Source organism: Poecilia reticulata, linkage group LG2 (genome assembly GCF_000633615.1).
Source record: "Poecilia reticulata strain Guanapo linkage group LG2, Guppy_female_1.0+MT, whole genome shotgun sequence".
NCBI classification, from domain to species: Eukaryota; Metazoa; Chordata; class Actinopteri; order Cyprinodontiformes; family Poeciliidae; genus Poecilia; species Poecilia reticulata.
In genome coordinates this window covers 15,200,324-15,217,744 of record NC_024332.1, presented here as the reverse complement: position 1 = coordinate 15,217,744, position 17,421 = coordinate 15,200,324, and the positions used below count along the sequence as shown (strand labels likewise).

The following is a 17,421-nucleotide window of genomic DNA, read 5'->3' as shown; positions in this document are numbered from 1 at the left end:
TATATATATATATAAAAAACCAAGATAAATTGGTCGACCTTCGTTCCAGGACATTTCAGTAGTAAAGCAATAAAACCACATCTGTTTGATCAGTTCATGGCAGATTGTCTAAAGAAACCATGTTTCTGCAGTTCCTGCACTCTAAGCCAGGGGCCTCGAACTCCAGTTCTCAAGGGCCGATGTCCCACAACTTTCAGATGTCTTTCTGCTTCAGCACACCTGGCTCCAATATTATCTCATTAGCAGAGCGTTGTAGAGCATGACTGCATGCTGGTGAGGCATTTCAGCCATTTAATACAAGTATGTAGGGCAAGGGACACGTCTAAAAGTTGTAAGATATCTTCGGCCTTTGTGGACTGGAGTTTGAGACTCCATAAGCACTTACAGTACTTTCTAAAAGTTTTTATAATTTCATTCAATAACTATTACTGACTAATAGCAAACAGTTATTCAGAGTTAACTACTTTGTGTTGGTCTTTCATAATAAATCAAGAACATTTTGAATTGATTTATGTATTTACGTTCTTTTTGGATCGCACGGTTTTCGGAGCAAACCGTAAGAATTTGGGGAACCAATATTGAGAGATGGAGAGAAAAATGTATGAAACTCACCGGATGTCAAATTACGATGTAAATTTATTAGACAAAGATCAAGCATTGTTGCTTTATTTCATTCTTAGTTTCTTTAAAAAGTAAAACGTATTCCCTACATAATTCTTAAAAAATATATATATATATATTTTATGAGGTAAATTTGTATGTTTCTTGAAATCCAATAAAAAGCCTGATTCTTTCATCTAAAGTAAAACTGACTTCAACACTTGTTCTTGTTGAATTTGCTATGTGAATGACTTGATCAGACATTGACAATATTTATTCATYTTGTTGTGAAACTACTTTGACTATGCAAGGGTGACCGAAGCATATTTGCTCGTATCAACGATGTTTTTTGTGTTTGTGTGAACAGAAGGAGCTGTGTAACATGATTCTGGACTGCTGTGCTCAGCAGAGGACCTACGAGAAGTTCTTCGGTCTGCTTGCAGGGGTGAGGCGCACAATCACCACRCTCTGATATTAATACACTTAAAGTCGTTAAAGGTGATGAGGGGTTGTTTGATTGAAAAACTAGCCTTTTTCTGTTGTTGCATTAAGTTCATTTTATTGAGAAATTATGCTTGTGTGATACAATAAGCTGGGATAATTTGCATTTATTTTGTAAATCTGGTGAAAATACTATTTGCCAGTATGTGCTGATCATAACAAAAAGCTGARCTAAGGCAGAAGCTCTTGTTGAAGAATATTGGTGAAAAAATGYRTTAAAGTGATGGAGTACAGGCAKTAAATTAATCATGTAATTAATGAATTACAGGAGTTAAATCTAAGGGTTAAAACAGAGGCATAAGAAGCTAAAGTGAAAGCAGACACTTTCTTCTGAMGGTGAACGGTCTGCATATTCTTTGGCACATAAGAGAACATGGCAGAAACACTGAAAAAGCCTAGAAGGTTAAGTCCATTGACATTAATTGTTGCACAGTTTTGAACGACGTAGCTAAAGAAAGGAAAACGACTAACTTTAATGTGAAAATGAATGCAAAGTCTATTATTTCCCAAAAGAAGATGGACAATTAAAAGTATGCACTGTTAGCTGGAATTCTTATAACATATTATGTGCCAATATTGGTTCTACTAATAACTTGAGCTAACATTAGCATTCTGGCTAACAATGGAAAAGTGATCTGTCATGATAAAATTAGGTTATTTTTATTTTTCCCTCTTCTTCCTGCTATTTTCTTCCAAGAAAAGAAAGAAAACGGGGAACAGTTTTGGCAATATTTTTACCKAAGCTAATATGCAACTTAGCTAACATGCTATGAATAGCATGCTAGCTTACAGTAGCTTACACAGTCTKCTAAACTAACAGCTTGTATGCCATTCTTAGCTATATTATTAACGTTAGCATTTATAGCTAACATGCTAACTTTCAGTTTCACACTTTCTTTGGGAAACTGTTGTATAATTACTTCAGGTTAAGACACATGTGACTCAATTATGTTTGCATTAAAAATTAGAACCTGGACATTTATTAAGCTGTGTGTGTGTGTGTTTGTGTGTCTGTCTGTGTGTGTGTTTGTGTGTTGTCCGTATAATTTCAGAGGTTCTGTCTGTTGAAGAAGGAGTACATGGAAAGCTTTGAGGCCATATTTTCTGAGCAGTACGACACAATCCACCGACTGGAGACCAACAAACTGAGGAACGTGGCCCGACTGTTCGCTCATCTGCTCTACACAGACTCCGTGCCGTGGAGTGTAAGGACACAGTCCGGTTTCGTCACATGTCAGATGGTCCATCTTGGTCTGAGTGAACCAGCAGTGACGTTTTCTTTTTGTTTTAAATGAATGCTGATCAGGTGTTGGAGTGTATCCGAATGAGCGAGGAGACCACAACATCATCCAGCAGGATCTTTGTGAAAATCCTGTTTCAGGAGCTCTGCGCCTACATGGGCCTCCCAAAACTCAACCAGCGGCTCAAAGACCCGTACGAACACGCACGCGCACACACACACACACACATAATAGAAGAACATAGTTTCTGTCCAATTTTAGAGATAAGCAGATTAAACTACGATGATATATGCATCATTGTTTTAATAAATACTTCCTTTTTAAGGGCAGATGTTGGTCAGTTTCAGAAACCTGAGAATGAATTCCTTGACAATTTATGACCGTCGTCTTTAATTTTTTTGCTCCAGAAAATATATTATATGAATACAATTATAGCCAAATTTAACCCAAATTATATATTTGTTTTGCAGAACCTTGCAAACGTTCTTTGAGGGTCTTTTTCCTCGTGACAATCCGAGAAACACTCGCTTTGCCATCAACTTCTTCACCTCCATTGGACTGGGAGGCTTGACGTAAGTTACATAAACCCGCCGAAGTCCGGTTCTCATGTCTGACGCGGCGTCACTTTATCTGTGCGTGGGATCGTTAATCGTTTYGCATCATTTTTGCCATCAGTGAGTAAATCCTTTTCTTTCAAAACTTTCTTTCTCAGCGACGAGTTGAGGGAACACCTGAAGAACGCACCAAAGATGATCATGACTCAAAACCAGGAAGTAGAATCGTCTGACTCGTCATCCTCATCATCGTCCTCGTCGTCGTCGGAGTCTTCCTCCTCCGATTCCTCCAGCGATTCAGATTCTGACTCCTCCTCCAGCAGCAGCAGCAACTCAGGTACGTCAGGCTGGAGTTTGTTTCCAGATGTTGATTTCTGCCATCATCTCCCCTCCAAACCTGCTTTTAATGGGTGCTGCGGTTTAGTAGAGGTCAGCGGTYACATAAAGTGTAAARACGACTCCTCCGTGTCTGAAAAGTAATTCATACCTCATAAAATGCTGCATATTTTTTTATGTCACGGCCACAAACCTAAAGGATTTTTACTACAATAGATTTATTTGACAGTCTTCACACGAAGTGAAACTTGGTTTTCAAATGTATTTTACAAATAAACTTTGTTTTAATGTTKAATCTGTTTTTGGAAAATGAAAAAGTGCAACATTCCTGATTAACATAAACATATCTGCCTGGCAAAAGATGATAGTGGATGTATTTGATGGGAAACAACACAAATTTAAGTCACAATTTACATTTCTTTTACTCCTGTTGTATTTCTGCTGCACAATTATGTGTTCCTGACTCATAAAATCCCACTAAAGTAAAATGAARTGTGCGGGTGTGACAGAAGGTAGAAGTTGTTTTTTAAGGCCCTCTAAATTAAATAAAATTGGATTATTAAAATATGAAGTCTCCACCAGAGTTTTACCTATTCGTATTATTCAGAAATAAAAACTATTAATAGAATTTAACATTTTAGTGCAGATGTGAAGATCCTTGTCTGTAGATTCTTCCTCTTCTCTCCATTAAAACTTTGCATTTAAACAGTTTATTTGTTATCTTTGTACAGATATTTCACTAAAGCAACACTTTTCTTTATTGATCTAACTTTTTAAACTTTTTTAAATTTTTTATTTGACAGTTATTGTTCTTCAGGCTGGTGCATCGTCTGTAGTCTTCAGCTCTTTTGTTTCCCTGCTTCATTTCTGCTGTAAAAGACAGCAGAGCTGAGAACTTGTTTTCCGAGTCATTAGTTTCTCTTCCCTGCATGGCTGCGAAACGCATTAAAAAAGCCTTTGGGTTAAACAGACTACAGAGAAACTTTTAGAGCTGATTCTACGGAACGAGGATGGGTTGAGAAGCCGCTGCWGCCTGATTGCAGACATAAAATCCTGCTGGTCAGGTCCAATATGCAGCCGTAGACTTTGTTCAGTAGCAGCGAAGCTACAGTTGTTATGCATGTGAGGAGCAGCACATTTAAGTGGGTTTGCATATTGGTTTCTTAGAATAAAGTTGCATCATTTCCATGTTTCTTACTAAATTTACACATTAAACTTTTTATTCCTGGGTAGAGTCTGTTATAACTCCTCTCCTTGTTTTGTCTTCCAGATGTTGACAGCAAACGCAAGAAGAAGAAGAGAAAGGGACGTGTTGAAGAGAAGAAGAAGAAGAAGAAAGGAAAGGACAAGAAGAAGAAGGAGAAAGTGGACAAGAGGCGAAAAGGAGGCAGGAGCGACAATGACGCCGAGAAGCAGGCGAAGGAGGACAGGAGGGAGCGCGAGCGTGACTTGGAGGAGCGCGCGCGCGGGGACGCCCGGGGACGAAGGCGTGAAGACAGGTCGGAGGAAGAGGAGCGGCAGGAGGAGGAGCAGGAGGGCCGGAGACGAAAAGCGGACAGGCAGAGAGATGACGATGGTGAAAGAGACAGAGGAAGAGAAGGGGACAGAGGGAGAGACAGAGACAGTGGGCGAGGGAGAGAGAGAGAGTATGAAGACAAGAGAGAGAGGGAGAAAGACAGAGAAAGGGATAGAGAGAGGAATAAAGAGAACAGAGACAGGAACAGAGAGAGGGAGGAGAGGAGRAGGAGATGAAGTGATGGACTGATGACTGGCAGAYGAGGGGAAGCTGCCCTCCTCCTCTCCTGTCATCCTTCTTTACCCCTGCTGACTTTATACTGTCATAAACTCAGACCCGTCGTTCTGTTTCCCCTTCAGCCTGTTTTCTATTGTTGATTTTTGATGTTTATAAAATCAGGGAAAAAAAMCCAAAACATTAAAGTTTCTGCAGATGTTTTTGATTAATTTCGTTTCAGATTTCTTTGACTCTTTAATTGGAGCAACATTTGTTCTCACCGTCTGAAAAATCAACTGGAATGCTCTCATATTTGAGTTTCCCATTGGGATCCTGGGAGCAACTCTGACTCACGACCCCCAGTAACAACTTGTGAGGCAGACTCCGCGTTTCAATATGGCCGTTCCTCGCTTTAACCGCAGTAAGATGGAAATATGTCAATTTTCAAGCCGTGTAAAAGTTTGCCTGAAATCAGTGCTGCATGTTGTGCCAGCAACTCTCAACTGAACTGATGGAGTCATGGAGATGTTGCAGGCTTTGTTACATTTTATGTTTTGATTCCTCCAAAGCTGCAGTCATGACCGCCTGCTGTTTCTGTTGTCAATTGATGATTAATGGGTGTCATTTCACTGATTTTTGTCGAGACTGACTTTTATACACATGATTCACAACTTAAAGTGAAAATCTCTGGATTTCATTTTACAGCGCGTTGTAAATGTGTTCTGGGGATAAATTAGTCTCAGGTTTTTTCTAAGTTGTGAAGCGTTTCTAAGTGGTTACAGCTGTTGTCCAGCTGGTTGCCCACGGTGCTTGACCTTGGAAAAATGTTTGATGAAACGGATCTTGGGTTGATGCCTAAAAGCAGGAGATGCAGTTGGTGCAAAGGTTGGATCCAAGAGAGCAAACATCAAAGTCCAGAAAAGCAGAATGTTCCCTTCATCACCTTGGAGAGGTTTCTGTCAATTGACTCGTCTTCATTTTAAGAACTGAAAATTTTAAGAACAGATATTATGGTTATGGTTGGTGTTTATTTACTTTGAAATGTCTCTTTTTTTTAAACTTTTTTTTCCACATTTCTGAACTCAAAAACTCAATAGCTGCTCCGTAAACAGAAAACTGTCAGAGCTACACGCATTTTTCTATCACCCAGAAGCGTTTCATCTCAGAAAGTGTCACCAATCTCTGAACAATTACTAAATTATTCTGGTGAAACCTTTCAGACTGAGGACTCACCTCTGCAGATTCTACCCCTGCTAAGATATAACTTATTAAGGGGATTTATGCAATTTGTAGTGAAGATGTCCTCAATACYGTTCAATAATCACATTAAAAATTCACTTTATYCCTCATACTGTGACCATAGCATGGATTTGGAGCCAACAAACACTGAAATCACTCGGTCCGTTCTACACTGCTGTTTTTCTCTGAGCTGGCTTCCTCCTTGCATCGTCCATGGGGCGCATTCACGCCATCGGCAGATCCTTGTTGTTCAGTACGTAATTTAACGTGACAATGCTTGCGCAGCTTTGGTGTCAGTCTAAATACAAGGACCTTTGCATCCTCATTAAGGCTACACCTCTGTTGCTYGTCATCTGCACAGCGGCGGTCATGAAAAACAGTTTTTGACAGGTTATTTGTCATGTTCTCCGTTGAATCCGAGCAGATGCCTGTTTCGATTGCCCGTCGGCATCAAAACCTGAATTGAGTAAATAAGGAAAAACAAAYCAAGTTATAGTGTTGKTCAGACTCGGGCTTCTATTCTGTCTTCTAAAATGACATTTTTCTCATTGGCTCGATTTTGTGCACACAAAACAAAAGATTAGAGTCTAAATCTGAGAAGAACCCACCAAACTGGAATCAGGTCGCCACTGTTTTTTATCTCTCTCCGTTTTCTTACTGGTTCTACAGGAGCCTCTTCCAGTTGCCAGTGCCTCTCTCACATATATCTTTGTCCCAACCTTGATGTTCAAGGTGAGATCAGGAGAAGAGTGTGTGTGTGTGTGTGTGTGTGCGTGTGCGTGCGTGCGTGTGTGTGTGTGTGTGCACAAGTGGGTCATTTCAGAGCCGCACAGCGATTGGCTGCATGTCCTCAGGAACAGAAGGATGGGATTGGTTTGCCACTATACAGCAAACACAGGAACGGATCCACGGGGACCTGTGAGCTGTGAGGAATTCTGGGAAACTACAGGGAGGCTCTGCAATGGAAGAGATGCTGCATAGAGAGGAGGAGAGCTGGGAGTGGACTCCTTTTTTCCACAGCCAGTTAAAAATGTCACAGCCCGATTCAGTAATCACAAATCCTTTTACTCTTGCAGGATCCAAAGCTTTAGCTACACAGGAGTAAAGTAAAGCAAACTGGGAACTCAGAACTTTGCATACATGATTAGAGTTTTAATTGTTTTACACCTGAAACTCCGGCATCGTCATCGGATTTATTTCTGTTTGGTAGATCTGACTAACAACCTTAAACCTTTTATTTTGGATCTCTGCCTCCTTTATATCGAGGCACGATGTCAGGCAATTTCCGTTTCAACTCATTTTCTAAATCTACAAGACTGTTGGGGCTTGTGAAATTTAACTTAAAGTAGAAAGGTTTAAGTAAAGAATCCAATTAAATCATGAATTTTAACCTGCATATTGTATTTACTCCGGTTGTCTTTGTCTCATGTTACATTTTGTTCAATGAGCTGAAGCATAAAAGTGTGACAAGAAATCTCTAAGGTGGCAAATACTTTTTCTCATTGCACTGTATGTCTGAGTTTGATTTTTGTTATGTTAATTTAAAAAATCCCAACTTGTATATATTTCTTTAACTACTGAGGAAGCAAACGGTCAGATTCAAATTCCCTGTGTTCATTTAGWGTTTTCTGCCAAAAACAACAAAAAATAATAATAATCAGAAAGACCAAACCTACAGGAAGCCTGTCTCCCAGCACTTTCTGACTTTACTTTTCTTCTCCTGCACAACTACTTAAAAATTGCAATTATATAAAAAACGCATCAGGCGAAGCCCTAAAATAGCTGGCAACTCCATGTTATCTGTGCTGCACACCTTACTACTTTTAGGCATGGATTAATACATAGTTGATGCTTCAGTCACTAACGAGGCCTGTTGATTATAAAATGTAGCAGAGCAGCAACATGAGAAATGTTTCCAGATTAAAAATTATATGTTCTTTATAGGTTTCTAAATAAAATAACATAATACCAACTTCAAAGCCAAACTAAGGGMAAAACCTGACTTGCAACCTTTTTTTAAATTATTTTTTGTAATCCTTTCCAGCTCATAATGGTAAATTACTGAGTAAATAACAGCTTTATGTAAATAAGTGAGTAATTCTGATGTGATTAAACATGTTCTGAAAATCCTCAACTCCCATCTGCCAAATCGGTTGCGTAAGGAACGAAGCACAGCAAATGCTACATCTATTTTAGTGATCGTGTAATCAGGCGGCCCCCTCACTGAAGCGACGTTAGTTAAACGGTTCATTTTCTTTCTCGACATAAACAGCCGCATGAAGGATAGAGCGAGGGGTCACAGGAAAAAAAAAAGAAAGAGAAAAGAGGTCAGAGCTTGGCTTAAGGAGAGGAAACCGATGCAGGTTGGCATAAAGTGGATTTTCATAAATAAGCAGCCAAAAGAGCTGCTATCAACACCTCAGCGTGAAATGTGGAGCCTGTCTGGCAATGAGCTTCCTGACGGACWTTGAAAAGTGAGGAGTCTATTCTCTGTAGGACAAATAAATCAATCCAACCTGAGATACGTAGAAGTTTGATTTTTGCCAAATCTGCCTCTGATAAATCCACTGATGTAAATTAATGTGTTTTTTAGAAATCACATGCCTGATGAGCTGGGGGTAAAGAGGAGCAGCGTGTTGAACACATGCGTGCTCTCTCATTAGTAGTCCTTTCACACAGATTTGCAAATTGCATTTTTCCTTTGAGAACCAGAAACGGTGCTGATGCGTGTTGGAGTGCAGCCCTGTAGACACAGATCACAGTTAAAGCAGAAACACTTTTTTTTTTCCTGATCGGCGAGCAGCTAAAATTTTCTTACCAGATACTTTTTTTTTCTTAAGAAAAAAGCTAATTTTAACGTTCAAATTCTTCTTTTAAGACATCACATCATTCTGTACTGCCTCAAAAGAAATAATTTGACTTATCACTCGCTTTGACCTTAAAGCGGGAATGTTCACTTCCGTTGCTGATATTGTTTTAGTTCAGTGCTGCTCGTCTTTCTGCTCAGAGATATTAGAAGTTAGCCTTCCCATCGATCGCTAACCAAGTTCATCACCATTCCTTACCTGGTACGTTGTTTTCAAACAGCACAAAAAAGAAATAAAAAAATCAATGCTGTCGATCACAACTTCTCCTTCTGTTCACTGACTGGACAGGTTGAAATTCTACTGGAGGAATCCAAGTCAATGGGAGAAAGATCAGACGGAGTGAGAGAARGCAGATGAGAATCAAGTGGAATTGAGTAGGAAGGTGATGGCCAGACTAAGATAGACCTACCTRGTTCTTCTCACCTTCTRTCTGCTTCCTTCTGACCCCAACGAAGACCACAAGCAACAACACAAGGCTTACTTGATATATTTGTTTTCTCAACACTACTAGTGCTGTTTGAGCTGTTATTCTCTTGCTGCTGAGCGTTGACGCAGAAAGACGTTTCCACAAGACACTGAAGAATCAAGCTGGCTGGCCGGCACCAAGATAATCTCAGATAAAAGATCAAATAATAAACTTTGTAGCAATTCCTCAAAAAGTTTAGACAGGGATAAAAGACTGAAGTCATATTATCAGTGAAGTCACAAACTTTCCTTGGATTTAATTTGCTCAGATTTCCTTATCGCCCAGACAGCAACAGTTGTGCTATTAAGCCGAGCGTTCCTGCTGTCCAGTCAGATTTGTAACGTGTCCCRACCTGAAATATCTTCMTTGAAGAACAACATYAGTGGCTCCTTGACTGCTGGTATAATTAAACTGTCTTTCTTTCTCTCCTTTGGGTGCAGCTTTATTCTTSCAGACTCAGAACGGTAAAGCGCTCTGTTCATGTATCGACTTCAAGGGTCTGGATAATAACCACGGCTCACGTCGATCCTCTCTCTCTTGAGCCACGTTGTTTTGAGGTAAGGCTCAAAAAAGCTTGAAACATCTCTGCCACATGCAGGTAAAAGCAAATGTTAAAGAGAATATACTTTAATATTTTTATATGAAATATATCTAAAACAAAGTGGGAACAARAAACATACATAATGCAACGGTTTTAGAGAAACCGAGTCCATAAATATTTCATTCCAGCTTTCAGGTGAGCATTTTAAGATGATCAGATCATTTGAACATCAAACTAATGTCATTTTTAAAGACTTTTTTCATTTTTGTTCAGAAAAACGAAACAAAACAGCCCTTTTAAAAAAAAAAAATGGCAACGATACTATTGCTTCAGTTTACACAGATGTTGTGTCTATCTCAGAGATAGAAATCTGAATTAAATATTTCATAAATCCTTTCATTCAAGTTTTGAAAGGATATTTTCCCGCAGTGAGCTTTTCAGTAAGTGTATAACTGGGATCAATTCAATTCAACACTATTAGAGAGAAATTCAATGTTGCAGCAGAATGGATCTACTGTAGTGATCTATATTAGAGCGGACCTGAAGAAACCATTATACATTACAAGYTTAACATGCCGTATACATTTCATTATTAACCAGCTCAGTGACGATAAAGCAAATCAAGATTAAATATCTGAATAGAAGGAGATATATTTTAGGAATTAAGTTGTCGTTGCTGATTTTACATGTGAACTAAACKCCAMAGSGTTTTCTTTAAATTCAACTTCCTGAGGTCACACTTTCTGCCTCTACATGTTTCCCTATAGCAGTTTTCAACAAAAACATCCATTAAAAAGGACCTTGGTAAGTCCATCTGCAGGGAAATCCTGGTTTCTAAAGAGAAATCTGTTTTCTTCTGACTCACACTTACAAGGGGAATTTTACCATAATTCACTTCACTTAATACTTTAATGTTAAAACTCGTTGCTAAAGCACCTACTTTTCATGTTGAATTTGATGGCTTTCAGTTTAGAAGTTGCAGGCTGGTTACATGTTTACTGGCAAGACGGGTAAATATTTTTTTCAAAAAAGATCAAAATCTTAAACATTCATAAATAATAAAAAAAAAAGCTTCCTTACTTTGTGCAAAAAAACCCAAAAACAAAATATAGTTCGTTGTGGTCCTTATTGGAAGATGTTACATTTTTAATAACCTTTCTATTTTTCTTCTGCAGATAATTCAGATAATTGAGGATTCGACTCTGCAACAGAAAAGGAACAAAATATCCCAGTTTTTAATTTCTCTCCTTCAAACAAAATTACACATTTTCCAAACGCATCTTCATAACTAGAGTGCTCTATTATTGATACTAAAGACAGTTTTCTCTGTGATGTCTCCTAAATCTAGAAATCATCAATTAACCCCTTTTTTGTATGGCAAATATTAATAGAGATATTCTTGTTGATCCATGAGACCTACTGTTTCCAGSGTCAGCAGCCACAGAATTACTTCTGCAGTCTAACATAAAGTCAGATTATGCAACCTGAGGGTCAGTCGGAGTGAAGTGACCCCAGCAAACCCACTCAGAAACCAGAAGGAAAGTAAGATGATCCCTCATTATGACACCGGCAAACTGAGTTGACTGTAAACACAAAAAGATGATGAACAACACGGTGCGCTCCAGCCTGTATTTACAACTTTCAGCGGCAAACAGAGTTCACACACAGCGTACGCGAAATTTGTATTTTTCCTTACATACTTATCCACTTGTACAATTGTGTGTGTGTGTGTGTGTGTGTGTGTGTGTGTGTGTGTGTGTCTGTGTGTGTGCGTGCTTGCCTCTCTAAATACTCTATATGTCCCTGTTTCTATTTGTTGAGCGCGTTAGTGAAGGCGGGGGTCAGACATGCGCAGTGCGGAGGCAGTGTGCCGCGGAGAGCGCGCGACTCTCCGGCTCCGACAGAGTCCCGGAGTGTCCGGATACCTGAAGGATGACGGGCTGACTGACTGATGGCTGCTCGGCCAAAGTGCGGGCGGAACCTGCGGGCTGGAGACGCTGGTCGGTTCAGGATCGATCAAAAGTGACCGACCGGGCAGCTGGTTTAGTGTGAGAGCGGAGTTGAGCGCTTTAGACCAACAAGACTACTTTCTTCATCCATCCATCACCTCTTCTTCATCCGGTAAGGCACCTTGCTCCTTCTTTTCCCGATGATAGCTCTTCTATCACTCCGCCTCTTGTCCTCTTTTCTTTTCTGAGTTAGTTGAAGATTTTAATGTGAGCCGAGCCCCTGAAGCTGCTGCTTTATAACCCCTCAGTATGATACTGCCTTATTCTTATCCATATTATTAATTTATTCAAGTCATTTTGTCGTCTGTTTCCCATTTGATATATCTGCTGATTTTTGGCCCTTCTGACTGGAATGATTAGTTTGATGATGTGCTTCTGTCTTTTGAAGCGGCCAGGAGTAAAATAATCCCTTTAATTTGTTTAAATGGTCACTTCTCCTGCTACATAAATTTATTTAGCATTTAAATATTACCAGCGTTATAGAAGGTACATTTTATGAGAAAGCACAAACAAAGATAAGCAGTTAATTTTAAAAGCTAAATGCAAAGTATCATTAGTATTATTTTTTTTGCTTCTGTCAATGTGTTTTGCTGATTAAACAAAACTAATCTGTTTTGGCAGAACAACAAGAACTTATATTTTCATTGTAGAATTGCATATTTTTGTTTTTTTGCTTTTGAGATCCAAAACTTACAAAATATTTTGTGTTTATTCTGGAAAAATGCCATAAATATACAAACGTGAATGACATTAAAGGTCACACTCTAAAAACTTCAAGGTAAAAGACAGCCCATCCCAGTTCTGGGTGAGATACATGCATATTTGGGCATTTAATACAACAGGGTCATGTTGTGAGTTCTGTTTTCAACCCATAAAATTGGCTAAAGGGTCAAATGTGAACAAAAAGCAACCAGACGTTACCCAGAAAAATAAAAAATGTAACGTTTGTGTTAAAACGAATGACGTTCATCCATTGATAACACATTGAAAGGGATTGTTGTTTCTGTCTGCAGCAGTTAGAGGCAATTAAGGCACCTTGGGTGACCTTTCCAGAGTGTGTTGACCAGCACAGGGCTTTCTTTGTTTTTTTGTTATTTTTGCATTTGAAATAATAAGGAAAAAGAAGAAGAGTTACATTATAGTCTAACAGATCAAGATGCTCATCCTGCCACATACTTCTAGTTCGTGCCATACAGTTGGAGATGCAATCTCACATAATGGAAAAAATAATTGCAATGTCAGCAGTATACCTATTCAGCCTTCCAACAGCTGCTTTTGAAAGCTATAGACAAAAACTATAACTTTGTGCGCAGTTTTCCCGCTGCTCACAGAGTACGCACTGTACACTATAGCATTTGGGGGCCTCAAAACAAAGTGTACAGGTTCGCAATATAAACTCGTCCACCGTGCAACAGTGATTCTTGAGAATATTGACAAAACAGGTCCCATGGATAAGGCACAAAATTTGAATAAAATATATACAAAATATAATTTTTTCAAATATCTGACTAAACTAACCTGGGTCAAACATTGTAGTAGGTGGATGGTGTTTTTAAAATCCCTTGTCCTGGAGCAGAACTCAATACATTATAATAGTTTAAAACAATTAAAGGAATATTGAGATAATATATTATGACAATTAAGTATAAGTATTCATAGAAATAATTATAAAAGTATCAATAAATTGAATTAAAAATCATTTTTATACATTTTCCAACTCCATTGAAATTTGTCCCAAGTTTTTGTCAACACTGTCAGACATAAAAAAAAAGTTAAAAAAAAAAGTAAAAAAAAAAAAAAAAAATCAGGCATCATTGGAGGGCACCAGAACTCCTGAGGACCCCATAACCTCTTCCTTTCTCTTCCTTAAGGAGGGCTAGTTAGCTCCGGTTAGCTTATGTTATTCTTTAGTTTTTCTTCTGTTTTATTCCTAAGTTGCTCGTCACAACCATGATGTGTCAACACCATAACTGACAATTTACAAAACTTTGATGAAATTTTGTGAAATAAAAGTTTAATTTTGGTATAAAGATTTTATGGACCTGATGGCTTTTTGTCAACTCTGTCAGATGTCAACTCCGTCAGAGTTTTTGTGTCTCTTTCAGTGAAATTGTTGACAAATCTCACTTAAATGTGCAATTAATTCATTTTAATGTATTTTACATAAATTGCATTACTTCACATGTATCAAGTTTACTCACTAGTTTGTCACCACCTTCAGTTCTGTGTCAACTCTGTCATGCACTGTCAACTCCATCAGATGGACTTTTTGTTGTTTTTTGTTTTAAATAATATTTCTTTTGTTTCTTGAGAAGCATTTGTCTGTAAAACTGAGTAAAAATATCCCTAATAGGGTCATTAAAAAATATTTTATATTTATTTTTGTCAGATGGTGATAAAGTTCTGGGTCAGGTCCATTAAAAATGTAATAAAAAAATGTTGCAACTGGGAGCCTGCACCTTAGTATCTTTACATTTTCAAAACATTATTTGTCATATTTGCATAGATAAGGTTGAGAAATAATAAAAAACATTTTGGGAAAATATAAACCCATTTTGTCCCTATTCTACATTTATACCTTATACAGCGTTCATCATCATGCTTCCTCATACCATATCAAACATTTGCGTATCCTGTCACTCACCAGTCCTTCTAGGAAACATGATGTTGGTCTGGAATAACTTGTTTGGAAAATGACTTCTTAAATAATCACGCATCCCAGCGTAGTTGTGTAAACCCTAATTCACACTTCTTGCTCCACTTCGCTGTCTGCAAAAATCTTTTTTTTTTATCTGCCTGTACCCCCCTAATAGGATATCCTAGGGGGTATCTGTCTATGTACCGTATTTTTCTGACTATAAGCCGCTCCTTTTTCCCCACGCTTTGAACCATGCGGCTCAAAGCCAGGTGCGGCTTTTCTGTGGATTTTTCTTCAACCACCAGGGGGCGCTTTAGCAGGAAGTCAATCATTGGAAGTCAAAATTGGAAATAAAAAGAAGAAAGTGCTAATTTTCATTCAGTACAAGCTAGAGGTGTGCCGATCGATCGGCCACCGATCATAATCGGCCGATTTCCGTGAAAAAGTGTATGATCGGTGATCGCCGATCACGGTCTCTTGTTGCCGATCACACAAACCGATCACCTGCATCTCATTTCTCAGCCTGCCTGTTCAGCTGGTCTCCTCTTTCCTTCACACTGAGCAAACGCGCAGCAACAAATCCTAAACGTTGTCGTGTAGAACTATATCGCACTGAGTGATTGGGGAAGTTTGCCTGTTGTGGCGGAAATTGAAGCACGTGGGGTGAAGCACGACAAAATGCATCAACACGACGAATCTAATATGGCATAAAAACAATGCCATACTTGAGGAGTTTGGCTACCTCAAGGCTCACTGCAGTAAAAAGACATAAGGAGGATCATATAGCAGGTAAAGCAGCGCACAGCTACAAACACTCACCCGGATTAGCATGACGGTCAGAAAGCTAAACAAATAACCCGCAAAATTATTTAAGTCTTCGAGCTGCGATGTAAGACGCTGGTTCTGCTCTCGCTGTTGAACCGCTGCTACGCGCTACAGGTAGTAATATTTCACAGACGGAGCACCGCTTCTGCTCCACCTGGTAGTGACTCTCACACCGAATCTCTGCGTAAAGCTGCAACATCTAACTTAAAAAATAAATTTTACATACGTATTAAAACTTTCGATCTCCTCCCTGCTCTGCATAAGTACTCCGCTCAGTCAGAAACAGCCACAGCAGTAATCAGCTAGCCGCCATGCTATCAGGAAGTTTTTATTCAGTAACTCTGGATTGTTTATTGTAATGGATCCTGTATTTGCCGTTGAATTTTAAGTTTTATTCTTGAATTTTTTGGCAATGTTGAAAGGTTTTATTTTGACTCTGCATTATTTAACCTCTTCAGAGCCTTCATATGTTTTCAGTCTGTTAAAGATAGTATTACCGATAGCAGTACAATTTGCACAATGCCTGTTTTGTTTAGTTTTTTTCTTGGAAAAAGTTATTAAAAACAAATTTTTGTCTAAATTAAGATAAATTCATGGTTCCTTTTTCCACATAATGTAACTGGTAGTGCTTTTGATTAAAAAAAATAATTATGTGTTTGGTATCGGTGATCGGTATCGGTGATCGACCCTCATGGATGATCGGAATCGGTATCGGCAGGAAAAAACTTGATTGGCACATCTCTAGTACAAGCACATGCTAGCAACAGGCATGATGGGGAAATTTCTTCAAACTCATATGATGCAGCTTTTAAGTTGATCGATCTGGCAGTACAGGAGGGAAATAGAGCCGCTGCACTTAAGCTCAACGTGAACGAAACCATGGTTCGGCTTTGGAGACGGTGGGCTGCGTCCTTAATAAATCTCGGCAGAGATACCGCCGAGATACCAGCGGCAGAGCGGCGGAGATACCAGCGGCTTATATATGTAAGTTTCCTTTTTCTTTTTTTTTTGGTAGGTGTGGCTATATAGTATGGTGCGCTCTATAGTCCGGAACTTACGGTAATCACATTGCATTTGGGTTAAACAGATAGTCCAGCAGTGTCTTTGTGTGCTGCAGAATTAAGAAAATTTGGTCATTTGGAACATCTGGATGGATACATTGTCTTCATTTCATTTCATTTTGAAATATTTTTTCTTCTTTGTGTGCTCAAACTTTAGGAAGTTAAAATAAGAATAAAGTTTTGACGGTCAAAGCAAAGCATTAAGTATTTTCTCTATGTAAGTGGTACGACTGAAAGTTTGGTATAATTTAGCCCCTTTTAAAAATATAACAAATATCACTGCAAATGCAAGTGAACTCTAACTAAAACTCTAAAACGCTGCACTTACTTTATTCTTTTTAGCTTAAGTAGCAGACACACAAAGGTCGTTACAATTAGAAAATCAAATAGACTTTGCAATGTTACGTCAACCCTACTTCTTTGAAAATTGTGCAATAAATTGTTGCATGTTTGAGATTTTCACTAAATATAAAAGAGTCCTCTCATCTCATTTCCGTTCTCATTATACGGCAGATGTAATATTTCTTTGGTGTATCCATTAAACATGAGGAGACTTCAGAAAATGTTCAAATGTAGATGTAATTTATTCTCATCAATGATTCTAACATATCTCTTGTGTGTATTGAACAGACTTCATTATTGATATGAAGTCCAGTACTATGCTCCCCTCCCATGAACACACACACTGACACACTCCTGCCAAAGCTGGAAACTGGTCCTTTCCTTTCCTTTCCTTTCCTTTCCTTTCCTTTCCTTTCCTTTCCTTTCCTTTCCTTTCCTTTCCTTTCCTTTCCTTTCCTTTCCTTTCCTT

The 17,421-nt window shown here is 38.7% G+C and overlaps 2 protein-coding genes across 2 annotated transcripts in view; both read left to right on the top strand.

Moving 5' to 3' along the window:
• cwc22 (CWC22 spliceosome associated protein homolog) overlaps positions 1–5,194 on the top strand; it is a 20,330-nt gene extending 15,136 nt beyond the window's left edge. The window contains exons 14-19 of the mRNA XM_008432916.1: positions 968–1,045; positions 2,154–2,306; positions 2,408–2,535; positions 2,813–2,914; positions 3,055–3,233; positions 4,503–5,194. Of these exons, the coding sequence (XP_008431138.1) occupies positions 968–1,045; positions 2,154–2,306; positions 2,408–2,535; positions 2,813–2,914; positions 3,055–3,233; positions 4,503–4,984 (1,122 nt within the window). The 3' untranslated portion in view covers positions 4,985–5,194. The remainder of the gene's footprint in view (positions 1–967; positions 1,046–2,153; positions 2,307–2,407; positions 2,536–2,812; positions 2,915–3,054; positions 3,234–4,502) is intronic.
• Positions 5,195–11,930: 6,736 nt separating this feature from the next.
• Positions 11,931–17,421, top strand: part of znf385b (zinc finger protein 385B) — a 72,681-nt gene continuing 67,190 nt past the window's right edge. Inside the window, exon 1 of the mRNA XM_008432906.2 lies at positions 11,931–12,198. The gene's annotated coding sequence lies outside the window, so the exon portion shown is untranslated. The remainder of the gene's footprint in view (positions 12,199–17,421) is intronic.